This window comes from Spermophilus citellus (assembly GCF_964194105.1).
Source record: "Spermophilus citellus genome assembly, chromosome: 8".
In the NCBI taxonomy this organism is placed as follows: Eukaryota; Metazoa; Chordata; class Mammalia; order Rodentia; family Sciuridae; genus Spermophilus; species Spermophilus citellus.
The window spans coordinates 18,922,695-18,945,406 of NC_138189.1; the positions used below are offsets into that span (position 1 = coordinate 18,922,695).

General features: G+C 51.4%; 1 protein-coding gene across 2 annotated transcripts in view; it reads right to left on the reverse strand.

The window, feature by feature from the left end:
• Positions 1-22,712, reverse strand: part of CCDC149 (coiled-coil domain containing 149) — a 98,690-nt gene that overhangs the window by 17,895 nt on the left and 58,083 nt on the right. Inside the window, exons 5-11 of one of the 2 annotated variants that reach the window (XM_081303150.1) lie at positions 17,528-17,644; positions 16,724-16,896; positions 16,012-16,084; positions 14,624-14,708; positions 11,312-11,456; positions 3,231-3,307; positions 1,727-1,759 (exon numbers count right to left, since the gene is read on the reverse strand). In XM_081303150.1, coding sequence (XP_081159276.1) covers positions 1,727-1,759; positions 3,231-3,307; positions 11,312-11,456; positions 14,624-14,708; positions 16,012-16,084; positions 16,724-16,896; positions 17,528-17,644 — 703 coding nt within the window. The remainder of the gene's footprint in view (positions 1-1,726; positions 1,760-3,230; positions 3,308-11,311; positions 11,457-14,623; positions 14,709-16,011; positions 16,085-16,723; positions 16,897-17,527; positions 17,645-22,712) is intronic. The other variant, XM_081303151.1, reaches the window with a different exon arrangement.

Sequence of the window (22,712 nt, forward strand, 5' to 3'; positions counted from 1 at the left end):
ATTTTTAGTTATAGGTGGACACAATGTCTTTATTTTATTTTTATGTGGTGCTGAGGATCGAACCCAGTGCCTCACGCATGGTAGGCCAGCGCTCTACCTCTGAGCCCCAGCCCCAGCCCCTGTACCAAGTATTTTCAAGCCACACGTTTCCTTACTCAGGCTGATGCCTGAAGTACAGAGGAGGAAAGCTCAAAGGCGCTGCACTAGCCAGAGTTCCTGGCTTTCAGCGTGTCTTTTGGAGCATGAACACATCCGGGAGCCACCCTCAGAGGCACCTGTGCACCAGTCTTCTGCAGAGGTGGGATGAGGGCTGAGAGAGGAGCTGGAGGGCAGGAGCCTGGGGAGGTGATGGAGGGCCATTTCTTGCTGGGGGCACAGTCAGTGGAGTCCCCCTCTGGCTCCCTCAATAGCCCCACACCTTTCCCACCCATTGCAGATGCTCTAGAGTGTGGAAGAGGCTTTGCTACCCATGATTTCACTCTGCAGGCTGTGACATTTATTGAACGTGCCCACCTCCCACTGTCCACTTGTCACTGAGAGAGCAAGTGGGGAAGGAGAGGGCAGTCGATGAAAAGTCGCAGGGCAAAGTCCAGCAGTCAGTGCGTGGCGTGGTAGCGAGGGGCAAGCTCTCCACGGCCTGCAGGCTCTCTGAAGGGCTGTCACCGACACGACAGGCTGATGCCTGGGTTCAGTGCCACCTCTGTGGCCTTAGGTGTCAACTAATGTCCTTCCTGTTTCCTTATGTAACATGAGGGGATCTGACTAGGTCCGGAGAGGGGAGGATGTTCTCTCACACAGCAGCTCTGGCCGCTGCGGGCAACAGCTGGGGCCAGCCAGGCAGAGCCCGTTGCCCCATCAGCCACGTCTGCCACTGGAGTGGCACCCAGTGCTCGCCCTCCGTGACCCTGCTCTCGCCTGGCCTACCAGGGACTCCACCCGTGGGTCCCTCACACACCAACTTCTTTGGAACCACGTACACTTTGTCCTCCTCTCTGTCTGAGCCATCCCTCTCGCTCCCTAACTGCAGGCTCCTGGAGGGAATGGCGGTGTGACCAGCACCCTGGAACAGCACCACATCCACAAAGTCTCTGCTCAGCAAGGTGTCAACGCATGGACGGCTGGCTTACTGGAGAAGACACCAACCCCTTCAAGGCACTGTCGAGAAGACAGAGCTGGTGATCTCTGGAACATGGGGCTCGGACCACCAGCTGCCAAACACAGGGATCTGGGGAGTGAATGCGGAAGGGAAGAAATGGGGGAGGGGAGGAGAACCCCTGCCTTTCTCCACCCTGCGGTAGTTCAAAAGGAGACACAGCGAGCCCGAGCCCGGGAGGGACTGTGGGGCCTTCAGTGGAGGAGGCTCCCCACCCTGCGTCACCAGGGATGGAAGACAGCATACCACGAAAATGTCACAGCACCCTCCCCAGTGCACCAGGGAGATGCCACCATGTCACACAGCTGGGGATCTTTCTCTGTCCCCCCATTGGTATCCATGAGGAGGCAGGGACAAGAACAACCAGGCAGCGGCATAAAATCCACCCAGGTGGGTCCCTGAAGCTGGCTCCACCCTCTAGTGTTGACTTATACTAATTGATCTCTCTGTTCCCATGGGCTGTTCCAGTCAGAAAGGAACACAGACAATGCATTGCTACTTATTTACACGCAGGGATGATACACAGCATGGCTGGTGTTAGCCCCAAAGCCCATATTTCATAAAGGAACATACTCCCGAGTCCCACGGAAACATTGTAGCTCAGGCCTTGGGCAGCAAAAAAGAGAGAGAGAAAAAAAGGAAAGAGACAACTGTTATTGCAAAATGGCCATTAAGTTCCCCCAGGACCAAACAACACCAGAGACAGAAAATTCTCTGCATTTGTTCACTTATTCAACTTCTATCCTTTTACATAAATTATAGAAATGAAATAGAGGGAAATTTCACTAAGTCATTTTGAGAAACAAACAAACAAACAAACAAAAAAACAAACCCAAACCCCAGTACGTGCACAGAAACAGGAATCCGACTACACAAATAAATGGCGACTTTGCCTGAGTGTGTGGAATGCAGTGCCCTAGAAGAGAGGTCTGGATTGGAAGATGAGGTCTAACAGCATCAAAGGGGCCGTGTGCAAGATGGGGCATTCGATCCCCAGGACGCACTTGCCACTAATTAGTTCTGTTAGGTCTTATGACACCAAGTTCAAGGAACCTCTGCTAAAATTTCCAATTTAGGAGATGCACTTCCAGGCAACCGAAGGTAGCTGTTCAGATTCACATTTGCCTCCCTGTGGCAATTTCCATTTGTCATACGTTACAGGGAAGTAGCCCAAATGAGTCAAGGGGAGAAGAGACCGGTTTGAACAGAAAGGGTAAGTAACTAAAAATACCCGCACAATGCTCCTTCCAGGGACAGAGGAGGTGGCGGGAAAGGATAAATATAAGTTTCTAAAGAGTATCAAGACAAGGGGGACTGCGGGGGGGGGGGGATCTCCTGAAAGGGGTATTTTATCAAGATAAATGGGATAAATATAGCTAATTAAAGGGAGAAGTCAGAATTTCCTCTCACATTGTACAACTGTGGGGAAGAAAATCTCAGGAAACTTGTTTTCCAGCCGTGTGGAAATGTGATGGGGAAGCAGGAGACGATGGTGGGGAAGGACTTGGGGTTAGAAAAATTTGTTGGCCCTTCACTTTTAGCACAAATTAAATTGGTGATTAAATTGCACAAATCTTTGTACAATCTTACATTCGATTTTAGGGCTCATGATTAAATTGCACAAATCTTTGTTGAGTCTCACATTCATTTTAGGAGTGATGATTTCATTGAACGAATCTTTATATGATACAGAAAAAAAAAGAAACAATTCACTATATTCACAAAGATTAAGAGTGTGTGTGTGTGTGTGTGTGTGTGCGCGGTGTGCGCGCACACGCGCAACAACAGTTTCAGAATTCAGGTTAGCGAAACTTCAGTGCCCCACAGAGGAGACTTGAATATTTTTCGTGTTTTTCTGATTCTGTCCCCTCCCTTGATGGTTTCTACATTTAAACACCAGTAGACTTTTCAACAATGCTCTCCAAATAAAAGGTCATTGCAAAGACAGAATCCTCTGTCATTTACGTGTAACTTAATCCTCTGCAAATTACGTGAGAGTTTCCTTTAAAACAGAACAAAATAAAACACTGAAAACCAAACAAACCCGCAGAGACCGTTTCCATGAAGTCTCGCTTACCTGGAAGACTCCACAAACCAGAAACTTCCAGAGTTCTTAGTTTTTTCTCCAGCTCAGCCACACGATTCCCTAGGATTCTGGAAAAGGGGAGAAAGGGGCAGCAGATCAGTGAGTGACCCACCAGCTGTCAGCGCTGGGAAACCCACGAGTTCCCTAACAGAAAGGGCTGAGATTTAAGACCTGAGACGTGAGGCACGTGCACCTGGGTAAATAATGTTCTGTGGAAATAGAAAAAAAGTGAATGGTTCACGTGTATCCACAAACGCCAATCAAGAAAGTCCTCTGCTGCAAGGTGGATGCCTGGGAAACTATATGGAATTTCTATTTAAGAATTGTTCATTATTAAAGATGGCAACTAATCATGACCACCCTAAGTAGTGTCATACTTTGGTTTTTTTGAGGGTGGATTTGATTTTTGCAAACAACCAAGTCCAACAAATCAGATGGCTGAACACACTGGGTCATGCTACTTTGGGGGTCAATGTACCTTCTTAGATTCTTCTTAGATGTCTTCCTTCTGTCTGTATTCCTGGTGCCTAGCACATTGCCCAGTGTAGGGAAAGTTCTAATAAATATATCTGATTAAAAAACACTTTTCTTGATGGTGTGATGGTAAAAGCCTGTAATCCTAGTGACTCGGGAGGCTGAGACAAGAGGATTGAGAGTTCAAAGCCAGCCTCAGCAATGGCGAGGTGCTAAGCCACTCAGTGAGACCCTGTCTCTAAATAAAATACAAAATAGGGCTGGGGATGTGACTCTGCTTGAGTGTCCCTGAGTTCAGTCCCCAGTACCAAAAAAAAAGAAAAAAAAAAGGTTTTTTTGTTTGTTTATGATTTGATATTATCTATGGTGAGTATAAAAACAAACATCTTGAAAGAGTTTTCAATACTTTTGTTGCTTTCAAGATGTCCACCATTCTGACTCCCTGGGCTATGTAAGTTCTGGGATGAATATTGGTGAAGGTCCCATTCTTCAGTAGGAAACCACACTTTGACCTGTGCATGGTTAGACATCAACATGGACATGCACTCCCTCCTTCACTTTATGCAAAACTAAATACAGCTGGGAAGTCACTTGATGGTTATCTAAAACGTCAACCACTTTCCTTTGGCTTGGAAATTGAAAACCAGTCTTCATTTTCTGGTGGGGGGGTCTCCCTGGCACTGCTGAGCTAAAGTGACATGGAGATGACTTTAACAGCAACATTTCAATTCCTTTCAGCAAGAGAAATCAGAACACCAGAATTATTCTCCCACCTCTCTTTAGATCCAGAGATAGCTGCACACACCCACGTACACACACGAACGTAGCGTGGATCCGTCTCTCCCTGCACATATAGCTGGCTTGGGATTATCCTGCTTCACCTGAGTTGACCTGCAGCCTCTTAATTAACATTCCCTTTGAGTTCACAGAAAACTCTGATGCTACTCTGTGTGGCTTTCTTCATCTGGGTACTTATGGCTTTTCTTGTCTTCTTTTCCTTATGTCTTAAAATTGTGCATCGTCTTTATCAATTACTTTCCATTTTCACTGCATTTATCAGGTCTGTTCTGCTTTCATGCCCCTGACCCTTCCACAGACACTGTTCTTCCTAATCTCACTTTCAATATTTTGCTCAGACCTTCTGATTCGAGCTCTCTTTTCACAGATGACGGGTTTGAGATGCAATCATAATGGTTGGTGCTCAAGTGGACGCCTGTTTCTTAAGGAGATCAGATCGTGTGCTCCCAGCCGCCTCTTGGAAACAAAAGATAAGGCTTCCCCCTGCCTATGCTGAGGGGTGCCGTCCGGGCTGTGGGCGAAGGCCTGACGCACAGACATTAGCTAAGACTTTTACAGGTGTTTCTGGATAACACAGCCATTTCTCCCTGAAAGGACACAAAGGGAATTTGCTGGTGTCCCCAATAATCTATGTTCAGGGTCCCTGCCCAGGTCTCTCTGTGGAAGCTGCTTTCTTCTCTAACTTAACCATCATCTGCTGCAGGACTGGAGGTGGTAAAATGAACCCAGTCAACACCAATAGCAAGTGCACTACCATTATCAAACAGCACTACGTTAACAACCTCATTTTTCCTGAGTCCTTAGTATGAGGGGTTGCTTAGAGGATGTGCCTGACCCTTGGAGGGTTTCAGGACCAAGAAGCCAGTGACATGCTGTAGCAAAGCAGCCGATAAGCAGGGGGAAGAGAGGGCTCTTCCGAGTCAGCAAAGACTCAAAGACACAGTGACTCCACTCAAGGCAGAAACAGGCTTAAGAGAGGTGTTTTTTTTTTTTTTTGGGGGGGGGGAGGGACGGTAGGGAGATTTTCATGTGAAGCTCTTATTGGCTGAGGGTTTTTTAGGACAGCAGAGACTGTAGGTCACATCCTGTAGCAGCCCAGGAAGACCCCAGAGACTCCAGGCTTCCCCTCGGCCTCTCCAGCATGGCTCCTCACGACCATGGCTCCTCACGACCATGGCTCCTCATCACCATGGCTCCCCACAACCATGGCTCCTCACGACCATGGCTCCTCATCACCATGGCTCCCCCTGACCATGGCTCCCCCTGACCATGGCTCCCCCTGACCATGGCTCCCCACGACCAGGGCTCCCCACGACCAGGGCTCCCCTGACCATGGCTCCCCTGACCATGGCTCCCCTGACCATGGCTCCCCTGACCATGGCTCCCCCTGACCATGGCTCCCCCTGACCATGGCTCCCCCTGACCATGGCTCCCCTGACCATGGCTCCCCTGACCATGGCTCCCCTGACCATGGCTCCCCTGACCATGGCTCCCCACGACCATGGCTCCCCATGACCATGGCTCCCCCTGACCATGGCTCCCCCTGACCATGGCTCCCCACGACCATGGCTCCCCATGACCATGGCTCCCCACGACCAGGGCTCCCCACGACCATGGCTCCCCACGACCAGGGCTCCCCACGACCAGGGCTCCCCACGACCATGGCTCCCCACGACCATGGCTCCCCATGACCATGGCTCCCCACGACCAGGGCTCCCCACGACCAGGGCTCCCCACGACCATGGCTCCCCTGACCATGGCTCCCCACGACCAGGGCTCCCCTGACCATGGCTCCCCTGACCATGGCTCCCCACGACCATGGCTCTCCACGACCATGGCTCCCCTGACCATGGCTCCCCTGACCATGGCTCCCCTGACCATGGCTCTCCACGACCATGGCTCCCCACGACCATGGCTCCCCCTGACCATGGCTCCCCACGACCATGACTCCCCTGACCATGGCTCCCCACGACCATGACTCCCCACGACCATGGCTCCCCACGACCATGGCTCCCCTGACCATGGCTCCCCCTGACCATGGCTCCCCCTGACCATGGCTCTCCACGACCAGGGCTCCCCTGACCATGGCTCCCCTGACCATGGCTCCCCACGACCATGGCTCCCCCTGACCATGGCTCCCCTGACCATGGCTCGCCCTGACCATGGCTCTCCACGACCAGGGCTCCCCTGACCATGGCTCCCCACGACCATGGCTCCCCACGACCATGGCTCCCCACGACCATGGCTCCCCTGACCATGGCTCCTCACGACCAGGGCTCCCCATGACCATGACTCCCCACGACCATGGCTCCCCACGACCAGGGCTCCCCACGACCAGGGCTCCCCACGACCATGGCTCCCCACGACCATGGCTCCCCTGACCATGGCTCCCCACGACCATGGCTCCCCTGACCATGGCTCCCCACGACCATGGCTCCCCCTGACCATGGCTCCCCACGACCATGACTCCCCTGACCATGGCTCCCCTGACCATGGCTCCCCTGACCATGGCTCCCCTGACCATGGCTCCCCTGACCATGGCTCCCCTGACCATGGCTCCCCACGACCAGGGCTCCCCCTGACCATGGCTCCCCTGACCATGGCTCCCCTGACCATGGCTCCCCTGACCATGGCTCCCCTGACCATGGCTCCCCTGACCATGGCTCCCCTGACCATGGCTCCCCTGACCATGGCTCCCCACGACCAGGGCTCCCCCTGACCATGGCTCCCCCTGACCATGGTTCCCCACGACCAGGGCTCCCCATGACCATGGCTCCCCTGACCATGGCTCCCCACGACCATGGCTCCCCTGACCATGGCTCTCCACGACCATGGCGTCATTGAGGGCAGGTTTGTGGAATCTGCAAAGACAACATTAACCATTAACAGAGGAACTGCCCACTCTGTGCCCCTCTCTGGACATCACAAAGGTGGGAACCCCCTGGGGAAGGCCTGGAGGGAGGTATCCTCAGCCCCTGAGGGGAGACCTGCAGCTGTGTCTGCACAACCTGGAGACACCCCACACCCCTGGTGGCCGTTTGAACTTCTGCTCTGACCCGTGACAGCCTCTAGCTGCTAGAAGATCTTCAATGACCAAGCCCCAGGGCAGGGGAAGAGGAACCGACGGAGGGAGAGCAGGAGAGGCGTGTTAATACTGTCCCCACCCCACCCCTCATGTAAGGACATGGCTTCTGGGGAAGGGCAGGGGCACTAGCGGTGCTGTTCAGTGGACAGGAGCAGGGACAACAGCCGCTCTTACTAGCGTGTCACCACCTGCTCCTTAGATCAACCAACCACACAACCGCCAACGCGTTGGCAGGAAAAACCTCAAACAAACTGTCCATTAACTGAATGTCAATCACTCCATGATGTTTACCAATGTGCTTCAGGATGGCTCCCTGCAGAGGACAGCTGACAAGCAAAACCGGAAAACCAGAGGGGGGAGCACACACTTCCAGAAAGGGGTCCCTCCGTCCTGCCCACAGGGCTCCGCCAAACACAGCTCTCTGATCACTTCAGTTCAGAAGGCAAAATCACATGGGATCACAGCAAACAGGCCAAATTCAGATTCTATTCTATCCTTAGCCCTTCATTTGTGATTAATTTCCTTACATGCCCCCAAATAAAACAATGAAAATATGAAACTTAAGACCGTCTAAGTATTAAAAAAGGCACATTAGGCACCTCATGGACTGATAGGAAGCGTCTCTAAGATCTCTTCTTAAAGAGAGAAGGTATGACGCAGAGCAACGGAAACAAAACCTCTTTGTGGTGAACACTAGCTACCATTGTTCACCATTTTTCTATAAACACATGAATATTTATGTGTGTGTATATATGTGCATTTTGCATTTGCCTTTGTTATGTGTCCTTTGAAAGCATAAGAAATTAGGAACCTGCGTTTCTCCCAGGAAGGGGATTTGGGCAGCTGAGAGAAGTTTGGGGATCCATTGTTATTTAACCACGGATGGCTCAAAAATTTAAAAAAAACAGTTAAACAGGCAAAGGTGCTTGAAGACTAACCAACATGGCCAAAGGAAAATTCAGTCTCTCTTGGCAGAGGAGGAAGTGCTGGAACCTGGGGATGTGGCTGCCTGGGTGTGGGCAAACGAATCTGCCAGAAGAAGCTGGAGTCCTCTGCAGAAGGGTCAGGCTGGTGGCCTTGAAAGGCTGACTCTGGCAGGCAGGGCACTCAGCCCAGCTTGACCGTGGTGGCTGAGCTGGGGCTCAGAACTCTGATTGGCAGGTGTTCCTGGGGGAGGGGTGCAGCCGGGGGTGGGGGTGGGGTACAGCTGGAGTCCAAGGATCTCGATTTGCTGGGTGTGAGGAGCAGGAAGGAGAAACCGTGAACCTAGCAACTGGAAACAGGGGACTGCCCTTGATGGGTTTGTGGGGACAAGGATCTGACAAGAGTCAGTGAGAGAATGAGAGGCAGAGAGACAGGGCACAAGCTCGTGAGGAGGGTGGTAAGAACAGGAGACTGGGGTAGGAGACCCGGGGGCAGGAGGATGAGCAGAGGAAAAGCGAAGGAGACCCTAGAGAAGGTTCGAGCTGTCACCCTGGCACCCAAGGACGACGCGGCTCGAGATGGGCATCTGATTAGAGGAATCACAGTGCTGTCCACTCAGGAAACAGGGAGTGACCATCAAAGACAATGACAGCCGGGAGGCGGGTGAGCCAGGGTTCCCTCTCTTCCCGCACAGGACTCTCCTGGGGCTGGAACCCAGAGCCCTGACCTGCCTCCCACCAGCCCCCTGATCCTGCCTTCCTGGTCAAGGTCCAGTGCCCTCCCAGGGAACTCCACCACAGGCAAGCTCCTGGCACACACTGGAGGGGTGGCCGGTGCAGAGCATAGGAGGCCTTCTTCACAACAGGCCCAGGGGAGTGGGATTCCTGGGAAGGCCCAGGTTGGGGAGAGGCTCTGGGGTCCAGGGTGAAAGGGCAGAGGGCCACCGGGGGAAGGAAGGTGAAGAGATAGACAGAGGAGGCCAGGAAAGCACAGCCCCCAAAGCAAAGTGATGGTGTGGACCACAAGGTGACAGGTGGTGTGTGACGGGAGGAGGGGAGGCGGGGACACTGGCTGCAGGGTGGGGGCAGGTGGAGGGATTGACGTTGGGTGACCCCTGCTTGCTCAGCAAATGAGGAGCTAAGGCCAATTGCTGCCGCAGATCAGGGTCTGGAGGACCTGAGGGGGTTTGAGAGCGCCCAGAGCTCCCAGGAGGGGCTCAGTGGGCAGGAAAACAGCAGGCTCACTGCGTGCTGGGGCTTCCTGAAGGGACGGGACAGACCTGTCAGGGTCCCACAGATTCCACTCCTGTCGCTCCCTGGGAAGTGTCCCCAGGTCACATCAGGATGTTTCCTCCCTTGGCAAAGGTTTCACCCCCTGGAGACAGCCCGCCTGCTGGGTCCTGCTCTCTGCTTCCTTCTGCACACATCTTAATCTCTTGCGCAGGCGTCCCTGGGCTTCACCTTCTCCTTCTCCTATCTTGTTTTTACAATGGTCTTATTTATTTTTCCACCTGCCCCCCCCCCACCAGCGGCCTGCCTTTGCCAGCCCCCAGTGCTTGATCCCTCCCCTTCTCCCTCCCCTTCTTGCTTGCAGCCTGACTTTCCACTCCCTGCTGGGCTCCTCCACACTCCATTCTGGTTCTGAGTGCAGGTCTTGTGAGCAGGACCCAGAAACAGAATTTGCAGAGCTGTGTGCAAAATAAAAACATGAGCCATGCCTATTAAAAAAAAAAAAAAAAGAAGAAGAATTTCAAGATGGTGACAGAGGAACAGAAGGGTCATGAGTCAGGCCCTTCTTAGCATAGGCTGCGTGCCAGGAAGGGGGCCCTCCTAGGTTTTGAATGTACTCCCCAAAGTTCATAGGTAGGAAACTTAATCTGCACATTTATATGCTAGTGGTATCAGAGGTAGGGCCTCTGGAAAATTACTAGGACTAGATAAGGTCATGAGGGTGGGGACTTGTGACTACATTAGTGGCTTTATAATAGAGACCCAAGCTGGCATCCTTGCTCTGTCTCACCGTGTGATGCCCTTGTCATGTTATAATGCAGCAGGATGGCCCTCCCTGGGTGCCAGTTCTGTGTTCTTGGACTTACTGGTCTCCTGAACTATGAGAAATGTTTCTTTTTTTTTTTTCTATAAATTACCCAGTCTCAGGTATTCAATTACAGCAACAGAGAACAGACTAATGTGTGTGATATTTATTGCTTTAATTTATTGTTTTTCTTTACCATTCTCTGAACACTTTCGATTTTGCTCTGTCACTTCTAATTGTTACCCTAACCTACTGTAACTTGCTTGATTTTATATGACAAGAGGCAATGTGCTATAAAAACCAAACAAGACGTTCTGTTTTATTTGTTGTTCCTTTTCACCATTTCTTTTGCTTATTTGGAAGAGTGACATGAGACTTCCTCACAGGTCCAGCTGCCTGCAGTTGACGGCTCCTGCCAGTCAGAGCCCCTCCAAGTCACACTGTGAGGGGCACTGAGTCCCCCCACCAAAAGAAGACCCAGAGGAGCAGTAGGTTAAGCCACCCAGGCAGAAATCACGAAATACATATTCCTCAGTGTGTGCCTCTGGGCAAGCTCAGCAAGCTACACCCAGCCTTAGGGCCTTGCTCAGCTCCAGCAGATGGCCCAGAGGCAGGCACAAAGCAGAGCACAGAAGCTTAACGCTTCCTCCTCGATTTGAGGGATGTCACCTTGAGCTTCTCCCTGGCTGCCCTTCATTTCTGGTCACCTCGTCCCATCTCTTCCCTCCCAGCCCCACCCCAGGGCCCTGCCACCTACTTGTTGGTTTGCCTCTGGTGCTGGATGACCATGTTTTTCTCGTGGATCGTCTCCAACAGGGCGGTTGCCAGAGATTTCAGGTCAGAAATGGACTGCGGAGTAGCGGGGAGACTGCACCCGTGGTCCTCGGAGAGCAGGTCCTGAACTAGGTAGGGCATGAAATGGACAACTAAGAGTAAATTCTTGGAGAACGCTGGACTGCACACCCAGGTCAACCCCTCCTGGAGAACGGAAGGTTCTCAGCTTTGAACTGCTGCTCTACTGCACCGAAGGTTCACCTTGATTGTCAAGAGTAAAACAACATAAAACCCACAGGTGATAATGGACTTTCATTTGCAATTTGAAGGAAGATAATATTATTTGCATTTGCCTAGTATGTTAAACACTTTCAGGCTAACTCACTGAGATCTAAAATTGAAAAAAAGGTAATATGCATTTCCATTTCGTGGACAGGAAAGCAAGGTACAGATGGGTTAGACACACTGGCTAAAGGTCACACCGCCACACACATGACAACGACTCCTACCCCTGAGCTCCTTGTTTGTACTCGGATAGTGTGATACCCCTGGCAGGTGGTCAGATAATGCAGGAGGTGATTTGGATCGCAAAAGAGTTTTGTGTGTGTGTGTGTGTTTGGGTGGTTACATGGCTATTTGAAGGTATTGTAGGAAAGAAAATAAGTGGCATAACAACTGAGTGATTTTATCAATCACAGATGCTACTACAGAAGACAAGCCCAAGTGGAACGAGTCATGTTAAACTGCTTCAAAGAAAAATATTCAGCCAATGATAGCATAAAGTGGTCCAAAGATACGGTGAGGAACTGCACAGCAGACTGCAAGTGCCTGAGTGCTGGGGAATAGATGGCCACAGACTCGCTGTTCCTGGATGCTCCTTGCTCCACTAAATGCCAAGCCACGCTCATGGCCAAGTTCAGCATGAAGCCAAGCCCCACACAGGCCAGTGTGCCTGCAGGGTTCCGACCCCCATGAAGGGGCCCATCTCTTCTGCACCCCTGCCCTGGATGAGGAGTCCCTGTTGACAAATTCCCAGGTGCCTATAAATGTCTCTGATAGGAAATGCTCTTGCTTTTTGTGTTAGCTGCAGAAGTGTCTGTTGAAAAAAATCATTTCTGATTTGTCTTCACGCCAGTTATCACTATATAATGGGAGATCCCAGGTATGGGATGATTAGTTTAGCGAAAAGTAGGCCCACTGCTTCCTTTATGGCAAAGATCATACTTCTGTTAATACAATAAAGATTTCATTAGCATCTCTGGCAACAAAACACCCCAATGAATAACACGTGAATATCACCCGCTAAACTTTCTATGACTTTTTCATAGGGATGTGCTAAAACTCTGCTTCCCCATTTATGTTGGGCTGGGCTCAAAGTGACTTAAATGTCAGAAACCATGAGCCCCTCCCACAACATGGACCTGATCTACATGTGGAACTCTGCCTCTGCTACCCGTCATTGAGAGGCTTCTGCCTACTGGTCCTTTCTTACTCTGAGTGTCTATTCTTCAAGTTTGGTTTGCATATTTTGGGGGGCAGGGTACTGGGGATTGAACACAGGTTCGCTACCACTGAGGTGCACCCCTGGCATTTATTTGTTTATTTAATTTTGAGACAGGGTCTCACCAAGTTGCTTAGGGTCTCACTAAGTTGCTGAGGCTGGCTTGAACTTGCAATCCTCCTGCCTCAGCCTCCAAAGTCGCTGGGATCATAGGCATGTGCCATGGAGCCTGGGTTGGAGTTTTTGCATCTTGCATTATCCCACCCTTATTTTTAGAAAGGGTAAACAGAGATGATGTAAAACAAGGACACTGGATCTCCTTCCAGATAGAAGAAACAATATAAATCTCTCATTATGTATCTTTGAATACTGTTCCTATGTGACTATATGTAAATCTATGTGATGATATGTAATTATATGTAAATATATGTGACTATATGTAAATAAGCATACAATTTTTTTTCCTTCAAAAATGGGGAAAAGTCTTGATTTTTCTACTTAACGATATTCTACAACATTAACATCCCCTAAAACATAAAACTTAATGGCTGTTTTAGTAGTCCATATAACGATATATGCTAATTTATTTAACTACTGTTTGATATTTGATGTTTACAATTTTTTTTATAACTAGTGAAGAACTTTCTTGCAACAAATGTTTGCATGTGTCTGTGATTATTTCTTGCTGGTTCAAAGGGGGATCAGTTTTGGCTTTTCACAGTGCTTTGCTGTAGATGTATAGGCTTTGATTATGGATGCCAAAGATCACTGTTGATAAGCTTTTCATGGGGGTTTTCTGGAAGGGTTGAGTCAGACTTAGAGATCTGTCACTGTGTGAGGGGTGGCTGGTGACGCCATCAAGGACCACACTGGGAACCCACACTCAATGCCAGGTTGCTATTTATGGTAGCCGGAGCTACGCAGATGGGCTACTGCATGTTTGTAGAGAATATCATTGTTTTCTTCTAAAAAACATTCTAGGGTGTTCTTTCCCCATGGAGTGGACAAACAGAAGTTGCCTGGTGCAGAGCCCTGGCTGCTGGGAGCTGGAGACCTGGCACGTCTGTTTCAGCCACTGTGGCTCTGATCAAATGGCCACATGGAGGTACGGTGGCCACCGTCAACAGCCCAAAGTGGGCCACTGAGCACGCGCCACTCGAGGCTTATGTTTAGAACTGAATTCCAAATATTGAGTGTCAGACGCAAGCTCTCTGCTATTTATTCCCCTGGACTGTTCCTGGAAGATCATTATTTTTCATAGGAATTGACGAGAAGGAGGAACAAAATTGCAATCAATATGTGCTGCTTTGAAAGAAGCACGTGTTCCAAGATAGAACAACTTCAGCAGCTACGGGCTTTCCATTCTGATGGCAGAGGCCAGGAAAGGAGACGCTCCAGGAGGTTCAAACACATCTTGGAGACAGGTGCTTGGCTGTGATGAGGGGAGGAAAAGCCTCCCTAAAGGCAGAGCGCCGTGTGGGGCACAGGTATCAGGAAGACCTCTAGTGCAGTGGTTCTCAAAGTGGGGCCCCAAGGCAGCCGCAGTGCCACCTGGGAACACATGTATTCTCAGGCCCCCTCCCCAGACCTACTGACAGGGGACCTCTGAGTGGGCCTGGCACTCTGTGTTAACAAGAACTGCGGGGATCCTGATGCAGGTGGGGGTTTGGGAACCGCTGCTCTTGGGGTGGCCTTGCTTTCCAGCCCATAAAACCAGCAGTTTGGATACCAGGTGGACCCGAGCTCCAGCGTGCCACGTTCATAAGTTGTCCCACCCAGGGCACGAGGTCCTACCTTGCTTCGCAGACAGGACTCCAGTCAGAGCGCTGCTGCTGGATTTGCCCTGGCCCTTTGAGTTTTTCCGTCTCTCAAGAGCATTCTACAGCAGTATGGGGAGAAAACAAAACCTTGGTCAGGAAACTCAATGAAGGAAAACACAGGAGAGGCATTTCCCCTTGGCACACGAGGGCCCCCTGCAAGCTCCGAATGCCAGCCTAAAACACAGAATTCTCAGTCCTTGCCAAAGAGTTATGATTTTATGGATCCAGTAAAGAGTTTTTAAAAAAGTTGTCCCCTACATTCAAAAGGTGCTCACTGCATATTCATTAAATTAGATTAAATCTGAAACAAGAACACAGTCTATCGTGCTTATGTTATGGAAATCCCTTTTAAAGAGACATGAAACAGAATAAGTTTATTTTCATGCAGCAAAGGTGGTCTCCGGAAGGATCTGGGCCCTGGGTTGGAAAGAGAGCCACAGTTGATTAGTGATGTCTGCCATGGACACAGGTTAAAGCAGTGCATCGGTGCCACCTACGCGTCTTTCTTAAAACAGACTCTTGCATTAAAATTCATGTGCAATATATAATCAGGGCTTGGCACATAGAAAAGAATAAATGTTAAATAAATGCATCCACACATTTTTTAAAATCATGCATTAAAAGATGCATATTTCTCTGGCTGCACGTGTTTGTATAGATCCGTGTAAACCTAAGCGTGGCCCCACAGAATGGAGCAGCTTGGCAATTTCTGCAAACAAAAGCTAAAGCCAACCACCAGGACAATGAGTGGGCTCTCCCAAACATCTAGATGGCTGTAGCACTTCACCCTCAGGAAGAGAAATCAATCTATTTTCAAAGCAGAGAAACCCAGGAGATTTTTCTAATTATAACACTTAGAACCAACATCTGCAGAAATAGATATTATCAAACTAATGGTGCTAGAATTAGACTAAATAACGATGGGGAGAATTTAGACCTTCTGTCTTTTCACTGTGACGTGAACATGGTCATTGGACTGCGATTTCTCCCCCCGTTGTTCCTCCGTCCCTTGGAGATCATTTTCTTATGGCTGATTATGAGGCAAATAGCATCTAACGACAGGGGATATTACAAGAAAATAGGCAGGAGCCCTAATTTCATATGGACTGGGGCCAAGAGTACAAATTACCGGATTTGGGGGTTCAGTGTTACCTGACAAGACTTCAGCAACAAAGGGGCTCTGGCAGACACTACTTTGGTGGCCTTTGCTGTTTGGAGGTTGTTACTGGTTATCCTAGGAAAGCGCTCCCCCAGGTAGAGCTCCCCCCAGGTAAAGCTCTATGCCTGCAGCTCATAAGAGGGATTAAAATGGGTGACCTTCAGGTGTCAATAGCAGACCGCACTGTCGTTGTGATTTAGTACCTTGTATTTGGCAATGTTGGATTTCAGGAGGTTCACCTCTTCGTGGAGTTGCTTTAATCTCTCTTGCAGGTACCTGGAAAGGAACATCCACAGTCAGGATGTGTTTGGGGACCATGCAAAGCCCACACTAAAGCACGAGAGGAAACAGTGGCAATCACCTGCCAGCCCCGGGGCCACTTTGCACACCAGGCTCGCTCTCATCTCAGAAAGGAGGGGGAGAAAAACGTGCATCTTTGTGACCTTTTCTTAAGTGGATGCAATCAAGGTCAAACATGCCTAAATCACAGACACCCTGCTCTACGCAGGCCTGGCCAAAGTCCCCTCAGGGACAGGGCACAGTGTTCACAGAGTTCTCATTAAGAGGGCTCCTCTAGGGGGAAGGAGCGACACCAGGCCCCAAGTGAAGTCAGACACACGCACACTCTGAAGTTCGCCTCGGGGGAGAGAAACAGCTGAGGGAATTTCTCAATTTATTTTCTCATTCTCCTCCTTCCCCCTGACAGCAATAACACGGAGCACGGCTGGCTCCTCACCCTCTGGCCCAACCGGGCGGGTGCGGGGAAGAGGGAGAGGGATGCGCAGGTGTGGGGCCTCTGACCTTTACCACTAGTGTGTGACACTGGTGTCATTTTGAGGTTGTGACTTCCTTTCTGCTCTAAGGCAATTTTCTCAAATGCCTCAGGGGCTTCCCGATGGCCCCCGCGGCTCTTGCCTGTTTTCCATGCACAGAGCATCCACGTCAATGATGCGGTTCTCGTGGCCGCCCAGGATGTGGTTGAGCTCCTGGTTCAGCCGTTGCACCTTGTTCTGGTAGGAAGCCCGCTCGTCCTTCACGTCCTGAAGCTCGTCCACCGAGGCCTGCAGGTCCTGCTCCAGGGACTCAATCTGGAACCCAGGCCCGAGCCGCCCTCAGGACCCACCGCCTTGGTCTGGCTTTGTGGGGCGTCCCCCTGCGCCCCTCGGGCTTCCTGACCCACATGCTGTGAAGCCACAGGCAAGGCCCAGGGACGCAGGCAGAAGCAGGGGCTGCCCTTCTGGCCGGCATCACTGTCCCTGAGACAACCGGGCAGGGCAGCCTGGAAGAGCAGAAGCAGGTCCCCCACCTGCAGCAGGCCCCCGGCTTCAGCTCAGAGAGGCTGAGCTGCACACTGGCCACAGCTGCTCCTCAGAACCACTTAGTCAGAGGGCAGAGCTGTCGGGGCCCCGGGCTGCTCCCTACCCAGGGCCCTGTACCCGAGTAGATTCTGCCGAGAGAAGTCTCGCTCAGCATTTTAGTGAAAACTTGGCCAATTATGTTCAGTTTTTCACATTTTCTCCCCTCGTGGTCTGTCCTGGGAAGGGGCAGAGTTGCCTGTGTTCAGAACAGAGGCATGGAGCATCGGGGGCATCCCCCCATGAGCCAGAACCCAGAGCCCGGGGAGCCTGGAGCAGCATGGAGAAGAGCCCAGCTGCTCTTCCCTGCACCGTGTCCCTCTGTGCCAATGCGTCCCCCGCCCTCACAGATGCCAGCCCTCACCTGCTCCTTAGCCCGCTCCAGCTGCTGCACCAAATCTTCACGTTCGTGGGCTGCAAAGTGCCGTACGCCAATCTCTTCGTCCCCAAGCCTCTGTTTGGCAATTGTCATCCTCAAGAGCTGCATTTCCACAGGATGGAGCAGGGGATGGAGAGAGACAGATGGACAGACAGACAGACAAAGAAACAGAACAGGAATAAGTAAATAAGGACATCAGACTGAAACTTTGGATAGGAAATATGCTTTCAAGAAATATTGGGGGAATGGCTGGGTGTGGTGGCACATCTGTAATCTCAGAGGCTCCGGAGGCTGAGGCAGGAGGATGGTGAGATCAAAGCCAGCCTTAGCCAAAGTGAGGCCCTAAGCAACTCAGTGAGACCCTGTCTCTAAATAAAATACAAAACAGGGCAGGGGATGTGGCTCAGTGGTCGAGTGCCCCTGAGTTCAATCCCTGGTACCCAAAAGAAATACTGGGGGAAAAGGACAACTGCATGTTGATACAATGGATCCTTTAAAAATATTTATTTTTTTATTTATTTTCTTATTTGTAGATTGTCACTTTATTTATTTATTTTTATGTGGTGCTGAGGATCGAACCCAGGGCCTCACACATGCTAGGTGAGAGAAGCCTTGCTCAGAATTTTAGCAAAAAACTTGGCCAATTAAGTTCAGTTTTTCACATTTTCACAGGATGAGCAGGGGATGGAGAGAGACAGACGGACAGACAGACGAAGAAACGCTGAGTCACAACCCCAGCCCCCTGTGACGGATTTCTCACCGCCTACATCTGTGCAGACAGCACGAAGCCTGGCCTGGAGAGCCAGGGCGGATGCACCGTGGGGCAGATTCTGGGTCTCACTTAAAATCAGCAAAGATTCAAAGAGGAGGACCCCATGCTGCAGAGGACCCCCGATGGTGAGCTCCCAGGCTCTCAGTGACTAGGCAATAAGATCAGGAGCCCTAGAAATGTCCCTACCCAAAGACACATACCTCCACTTGTGACCATCTGGGCTAAGAATAACCCAGGTAGGGAATGGCTTTGGGGAGGAAGACAGGTAGACTGCAGGGCCATTCAGAGTCAGGGAGTCGGACACAGAACTGACAGCAGAGGGTCAGCAAAGGCCGTGGCCGTCAACAGCAAGCACGCAGCTGTCGGAACTGTGGGCTCCGTGAACCGTGTCATGCCAGGCAGCTTCCTCGAGATGCCAGTCTAAGTGGGAAGAGGGGACACAAACTCCCCTACAAATGTGATTCAACTGTCCCCAGAACTCATGAAAGAATAAAGGACCGAGTCCACCAGATCACGAACATGGCATGTTTGGGGAGGAGGCTGCACGGCTACCCGGCCTTTCTTTGTGGTTTAGTTTTTTAAACCATAGGCACAAATTTCATTTGATTTATAGGTTTGAAAATCTCCAGGGAGAAAATTCCAGTCTCCAACAACGTCGTTTTCCAAGGGACCGCCCAGAACCCAAGCTTCTCGATGTGACCTGGCCAGGGCAGCCTGCTGGGGCCCTCCTTGTTCCTGCGTGGATCTTAAGACATTATTTGAGACGACTTTGTGACTTTGGAAGTCTCTGAAGGGTGCAGGGAAGGGGGATGCGAGGGGCACAGGAAGCAGGAAGCAGCAGCCATGGCCTTGGGAGACCAAGGAGGAGGACAGGAAAGCGCGTTTGCCCGTGACATGTACTCTGAGTCCTTGTCTGAAAACTACTCTGCTGAATCCAACAGATACCCGTGGGGTGCCAGGAGCTGCCGCGTCCCTGGGCCAGGCTGGTGGCTGTGCTGCAGGGTCTGCTCGCCGTCCCGCCTCCGCCCTGTTCGCGGCTTCTGGATCTGTGACTTTGCCTCCCCAGCAAGCCCCCTGGTAACCCCAACTCCACATTCGAGGTCTCCCGTGATCACTGTGGGACACACGCAGAGTGGTGAAAATCCTGAGGGCCACACATGCGTCCCCTGTTGAGGCCACACAAGGCCACTTCCACTTGTGATTCAGCGGGAACCGGAGATGAGGGGACTTCTCACAGCCTCTCGTTAGTGCCCAGGTTTTTATTTTTCAATCCTGCTGAGGTTTGGGGACATTCAACCGTGTATGTTTGTGGGGCACAACATGCTGTTTCAACACACGGAAACAAGGGGTGCTGGTCACGTCTGGGCCATTAGCACAGCCACCACCTCGAACGATTGCCACCTCCTTGTGTTTCAGCTATTTTCAACCAAACTGTGGATTCTCTGGGGCTAGGGAGGCAGGGGGACTCCCCTGACTGCACAATAGAACATGGGGACTTATTCCCCCATCCAACTGCCACCTTGTACCTGTTGACCATCCTCCCCTCCCCCACCCCCTCTAAAAACCACGGTTCCACTCTCTACTGCTCTGAGATCCTGAAGTATTTGTCCTTCTGTGCTTGGTTTGTCTTCCAGATTCATCTGTGCGGTCACAAATGATACAATAACATCTTTTTTAAGGCTGAATAGTATTCCACCGTGTGTATGCGTGTGTGTGTGTGTGTGTGTGTGTGTGTGAGTGTGTGCAGCTGGTGGTGGACACTGGTTGGTTCTACACCTCGGCTGTTACGAACAGTGCTATGGTGACAAGAGTTGGTGTCTCTCACACATACTGATCTCGGTCCTTTGAGATGATACACCCAGGAGTGGGATTGCTGAAGGCCAAGAAGGGGACTGTCCTTCATGCCACCAGACTCTTGGCTCAGGACGTCAGAACCCCAGAAGTGTACGCACAGAGGGACTAACACCAGCGGAACAGGAGCCAGCCGTCAGAGGAGGGCCTGGGAGCCGGAGTGCTGAGCCGTCCCGTGTGGCCACGGGAGCCGGTCGTGCCCTTAAAGTGGGGACTTCTCCTGGGACGTGAAAAGCAGATCGACGGCCTGAGCTTTAAGTAATAGAGGTGGCGGTGGCCCGGTCACTGCATGCCTCGCCGACCGCTTCATCCAGAACCCCACAATCAGGTTTGTGTTCTGCCGATTAATTATTCAACGTGTTTATGGAGCTCCGACAGCCATATGAGAGAGTCTCCTTCTATACACGGACGCCGTGAAGCTTCGATGAACACGCTGACAGTCATTGGGCATTTAATGTGCAAACAGTCGCGACTGCAGGCTGCCGGGCTGCACGGGTGGAAATGCTTGGTTTTTGGAAGTGAGTCCCGAGTGGGTAAGAGCTGGTGGTGAGTGAGTCTGAGATTCAAGTGCAGCGAGCCGAAGGAGCCTGAGATGACAAGATAGGGACGACAAAGCCCGGGGAGAGTCCTCCTGCCTCCCCAGCCTCAGAAATGAGCTCCTGTGCTCTGGAACCGGTGGCCTGGGGCCCCGATCCTGGCTCCACATACCAAGCTGTGCAACTCAGAAAATGTATCTGAACATCTCTGGGCCTCAGTCTCCTCGTGGGTAACAACCGGGCATTGGGGCACTCGCCTGAGGGCTGCTCCAAGGTGAGGCGAGAAAGTGGGGGACATTCAGTGGCACCTACTTAGGGGGACTCAAATACATGTGTTTGGCAAGAAAAAAAAAAGAGAAAGAAAGAATTTTAAAACTTCGGCGACCATCCTGTGGCCAATGCCCTAGTCTGGGAGTGAGGTAGGAAAGTAAAACTATGTTGATTTATTAAATGTACAAATATCATGTTTATTAATACATTTGTGCAAAACCACGCTGTTGATATCTTCTGTGATACTACAACTCAGCAGCATGACCACAACAAGGTGCCCCGAATTCCTGGGCAAGTTAAGGGAACATCAAGGGGAGTTTGGGCTGGACACGGATTTCTGCCAGGTACCAGGCGGATTGTGGCACCTGCCCTCATCAGAGACGGTGCGTCTTCCCGGGGGACCTGGCACCACCCCGGAGCATGAAAGGGGCTTCACAAACGTCAGCGGCTCCTGGCTCACTGCTCACATGGGGCCAACCGCAGGGTCGGCGTGGGCCCCGCGAGGGACGTCCACCTTCCAGCTGCACCCTCATCTGCAGGGTGCAGGCAAACAGGGCTGATTTCCCCCCTTGGAAAATGCCACCAAGCAACTGCTCAACTCCCTCAAACAGGGCTGTCCGGGTGCCACCACCCGCCTCCCCTGCAGCCCGCAGGTGGGTCCAAGCCCGACGCAGCTCCCGCTCCACCAAGAGATGCATCCATGTGCTGATTGGGGTAGAAATAAATGTTTATGAATGGATTACGGCGCCAGGCATCAGCCCGTGGATGAGGCACAGCTGCAGCTGGGCCGTAGCTGAGGGAGATGGCCCCAAACAATGTGCTGAGATGGCTTGGACAGCCCTTCCCCCAGCCGCCAGAATCCTCCCCAGGCTTCCTTCTTTGATCTCAGCCTTTCTCTCTCATGGCCCTCAAAAGCTCCACCTCGTCTTGTTTTCAATCTCCTGAATCTATTTTACCCAACAGGCAGGCAGCCAGGTGCCGGAACAGCTATTCTCTGTGTTCAGATCATTACTCCTGGCTGTGTGCTCTTGGCAAGCTATCTAAACTTGCTAAGCCACATGTGACTTGACTTGCTGGCTTTAAAAAAATAAATAAGGATAAAAGTTATCTTGTAGATAGGACGACCATGTATGGTTGCCCAGGCTGTGTACTGCACATCTGCAGCTCCAGGGGTTTCCATTCCTCGTATGTGAAGATACAGTGCAATGGTCACTGTTCATGTGACTCTCGACGGAGCTTTAGAAGTGCAATCCCCAGTTTCACTTGGTATGGTTACAATTCCAACACAGTGGCTATTATTTCCCAGGGCTATTGGAAGAGTCAGATGAAAGACCTGCTAACAGGAAGAGGATGCCCACCCTTCTTTGGCCCTTGTCCTTGTGTAGGGCTGCAAACAGCCCACCTGGACCCGGGGTCAGCAGGAAAGGCATTTATGAAACATCCACTGGGCCCCAGGCTGTGCTGAGCCACCTCATAAATAACGCCTGCCCTCCTATTAGTGGGGGAGGGTACCGGGATTGAACCCAGGGCCACCGAGCCACATCCCCAGCCCTATTTTGTATTTTATTTAGAGATAGGGTGTCACTGAGTGGCTGAGGGCCTGGCTTGGGCTGAGGCTGGCTTTGAACTAGTGATCCTCCTGCCTCAGCCTCCTGAGCCTCTGGGATTACAAGCATGAGCCCCTCCGCCCAGCTGAAACGACACTATCTTGATCAGGGGGTCCACTCAGGCCACGAGCTCA